Genomic DNA, 4090 nt, shown 5'->3' with positions numbered 1-4090 from the left:
ACCAGCCTCCAAGATTAAGTTCCGGGCAAAGGCAATGACAAGGAGAGTGTTGTTGTCAGACACTGAGACACTAACTCCATGTGTCAACAATGCAGAGTACATGTCTTATAGCCTAATGGTTAAAAACTTCTTTAATGCTTGACTCATGCACATAAAGTCAAGAGTTCAATTCCTTGTCATTACATGAATCATGTACCTTTTATGTCAATGTACTATTATTATGTATTTAGTACCTATTTCACACTCTTTTGAGTATGTAATTAATCTTATTTCACATTGATTACATATCTGTTTATACAGAGAGAGATAATCTTATCTCTCTGTGTATTTATCCTGATTAAGCTTAATATATTTACAAATAGGGTGATTACATACATATTTATGTAAATCCCCTTCTGAATTCCGTGTTCACTCCTCCTTGGAGTTAAGGATCCCTCAGGACCTTGACTTGAAGGAGGGAGCTGATCCTGTAATATAAAAGGGGGGATCTTTCCCCTGGAGAGATTTCCCCCCAAGATTATTACACATAAAAAACCCGCCAACCTTACTACAATCAATAGTGAGTGGGGTTTATAATAATCAAACTAACCTTGTTTCTCTCTACAGTCTTCTTTACCTTCAACTTGTGTATTTTCTAGTTACAGGTGATTGTTATCACACCTGTAACTTAGAAAATAATCCTTCTTTGTTCTAAAGCTACGGCGCCGGCTCGAGTCATCGCCGTGTCCCCTTACTTTTGTAAGGGAGCTAGCCCCTCTGCTACCTAGCGTTGAGGTGTGGTTTATTCCCACTGGCTCTTTGAGCTATAGTGCGGCCCCATCTCCGCTGGCCGCTGCCCAAGCTGCTACAGCGTGAACTTAAAATCCATCAGAGCCACGTCACATAAGAGACAAGCCCTGACAGTTGTTAAGCTTTTTCTCAGTCCATGGCTGAGTTGCAAAGAAGCCAAAAGCCACTGGATGTGGATCTTGTGCCGGAGGGAAAAGGAGCATGGACGCAAGATGAGGAATACATGATGTGTTTCTCAAAAGTAATCTTAGAATGCTGATGAACCAATGAAGTGATCAGTCAAACTGCAAGCCCAACATTGAATGATCCTACTGACTTGATTGGAGACGTTGTAGCGCAGAAGCTGGCCGACACACAACAGGCAATCCTGGACAACAATTCCACCTGCGCCAATCTAGCCCTCGACATTGACAATGTGAAAAAATCAATTGAAGCCGTCTTCAAAGGTGATAATCTCCTGGATGTCGGCATTCTTTTTGGTGATGCTGAGCAGAACCAGCAAGGCCTTGTTCCGCTCCTGTTGTTGGCCTGGATTGGGTCCACGGGCGGCAATGATTTGAAGGACTTGTTTGATCTGAGATGGGTTGAAGTCGGCTTGACTGATGGAGAACAGCAAGACGTTTAAGTTCTTCTTTTCCTTCATGTGCTTCTTCTTGTCTTACAGTGCCAAAAGAGACTCGGATGCCGGGTCGGATGTTGGCGGCTTCAAGTTCAGGGATACTGCCGAGTATATCAACAAGTTGCATGTCTGCCTTTTTATCTTAGATTGCTTCAGTGAGCTCTTCAAGACCAGTAAAATCATTTTGGTTTGTAAGAATTCAGGGTGCAATTTTACTCCGAAGGTGATCATCAACGCTGGGCTCAAATTTGAACTCTTGGAACGGGATGGAAGTTGTATCAATAGTGGATGACAAGGATGATAAGTTTTTGACTTTGCCGCGGATTGAGTTCCATTCCCGGCAGGTTAACCTTTGTGTCTGAAAAGGAGACAGGCCTGGTTGGTGGTGAAGAGGTCAAGGTAGATTATGTGGTGGTAATCTTGGAGTAACCAGAGGGTGGGCAGTTATCCAGATGAAAATCTGGCGGCAACTGAATGTAAAAAGCTGTAGAGAGGTGCAATAGAGTTTTTATTGTATCTTTGTGTTGCTTGATAGTCCTTCCAACATATATTCATTGTATTTACATATTAGGGGGGTTCACAATAGGACAAAAATAAAATTTTAGAGTCAATTTTAAGGCCTTTATCAACAAATTTCTAAAAATCTGGCAAGATGTACAGGACTGGGTGTCCCCTGAGAATCAGTGCAAGTTCTTCATTTTTTAGAAAATTGTTCATAAAGGCCTTAAAATTAGCTCTAAAGTTTTATTTTTATCCTATTGTGAACCCCCCTATTGGCTCACTGGCTGCTTTTTAATCATTAAATCTAGGTCAAAAATTCAGTTATCTATAACTATTTGGTTGGATAACTGATTTCAGGTTTCTTTTCAGGGATACTTTTTTACAGAGGTAAAGCCTATGTCTCCAAAGTTGAAAAAATGATTCATTAGGGGTGTTCAAAGATTACTGCATAAAATCATAACACCATAAATTCATAAAATTGTAATCTGAAAAAACTGTGTAACACCCAATCACTCAAAAAAGAGCAAGAATTCTAAAATGGTACATAAAAAATGATCACTCAAAAGTGTTATGATTTCATGATTTTATGATTTGAAAAAAATATGATTTCAACTTTGAACACCCTTATTATAACCACATCAAGATTTGTTTTATTTGAATTGCCAATAAACAAAGATATAGGCCACCAAAATCTAACTTACAGATGAAATTAATGGATAACTTGATAACGTAACTGCCCACCCTAGTGCTGCTGCTGCTGATGGTGGGGGTGATGCATGGGGTTGGTCTGCAGCAGTGATGGTTGGTCCTTTGGCGGCTTGTTTGAGGCTGGGGGCAGTTCCAGTAGCAACATTGGGCAAGAGTGGTGTTGGCGTCATAGGGACATGGTGGTGGCGCCACAATGCTCCCAAGGTCAAATTCTAGGGTTGATTTCAGCTTCCAGTATGTAGCGCACATCAGATGTGTTGACCAGCAAGGCCAGAAGATTCAAGCAGTAGCTAATGCCTTGCGGGTCAATAATTAATTGGCAGCATAGCAGTGGCGTTGTTGTTAAGGATATGTGCAAGCGGAGTCAAGAGCAAGGCTTGAGGCGAGCTTTCTGGTTGATGGCATATAAAAGGGGGGGGGGGTGCTCTTGTGTTTGGATTTCCCCCAGGGCGTCCTCTGCCACTGTACTTCCAGCGTGCGGTTTGTCCTTGCCTCCTCCACTGTTGTACTTGCGCAGTTTGAGGGGCTAAACTCATTGGCCCCCCTTTGCATAATGCCTTCAATGCGGCGTGCTGGGGGTCATCCTCTCACCGTTTTTTAACCCTGCTAGACAGGGATGGACGGTGGGCCATGGTGCATCAGCTTGCTGATGTTAGGTGGCTGGGAGCAGGTTGTTGTAAAATTGTGTTGTTTTGTTGATTTTGACATATGTAGAGGGAAAACCCGTGATGTTTTTTTCTGGAAGTTGTAAAGGGGAAACCCTTCATTTTGTTTTGTGATTTTTGGAGATTTGTAGGGCAAACCCTTGAAGTTTTGTTTTGTGATTCAGAGGCTTTAATAAACTTGGATTTGGCAACTGATCACGTTGTAGCTGCTACATTTGGGGGTTTTGTGGTCATTCAAGGTACACAATGAATCTGTGAGGGCATTTGATTATTTTGGTACCAATATCATGGAAGAACTCCCACCCTGCGCTGCGATATAGTGGCAGAAACACCAAGAAACTACCAAATCAGTGATATTTGGCAACCAATCACATTGTAGCTGCTACATTTGGGGGTTTTGTGGTCATTCAAGGTACACAATGAATTGTTGAGGGCATTTCATTATTTTTGTACCAATGACATAGAAGAACTCCCACCCTGTGCTGAGATATAGTGGCAGAAACACCAAGAAACTACCAAATTAGTGATATTTGTCAACTTATCACATTGTAGCTGCTACATTTGTTGGTTTTGTGGTCAATCAAGGTACACAATGAACCCTTGGGGGCTTTTGATCATTTTTATACCAATATTATGGAAGAAATCCCACACTGAGCTGAGATATAGTGGCAGAAACACCAAGAAACTACCAAATTAGTGATATTTGGCAACTGATCACATTGTGACTGCTACATTTGGGTGTTTTGTGGTCAGTCAAGGTACAAAATGCATCCTTGGGGGCTTTTGATCATTGGGGTACCAATATCAT

At 41.7% G+C, this 4090-nt stretch overlaps 1 protein-coding gene across 1 annotated transcript; it reads right to left on the bottom strand.

Annotated features, from left to right (window-relative positions):
* Positions 1-1213: 1213 nt before the first annotated feature.
* On the bottom strand, positions 1214-1591 carry PtA15_11A693 (uncharacterized protein; the record flags this gene model as incomplete). The annotated part of the gene is made up of 2 exons (XM_053161628.1): positions 1214-1388; positions 1452-1591. 2 exons carry the CDS (start codon positions 1589-1591, stop codon positions 1214-1216), a joined length of 315 nt encoding a protein of 104 aa, XP_053025556.1.
* Positions 1592-4090: the final 2499 nt, after the last annotated feature.

This window comes from Puccinia triticina, chromosome 11A (genome assembly GCF_026914185.1).
Source record: "Puccinia triticina chromosome 11A, complete sequence".
NCBI classification, from domain to species: domain Eukaryota; kingdom Fungi; phylum Basidiomycota; class Pucciniomycetes; order Pucciniales; family Pucciniaceae; genus Puccinia; species Puccinia triticina.
The sequence above is the reverse complement of the archived record's forward strand: the minus strand, read 5'-3'. Positions and strand labels throughout refer to the sequence as shown.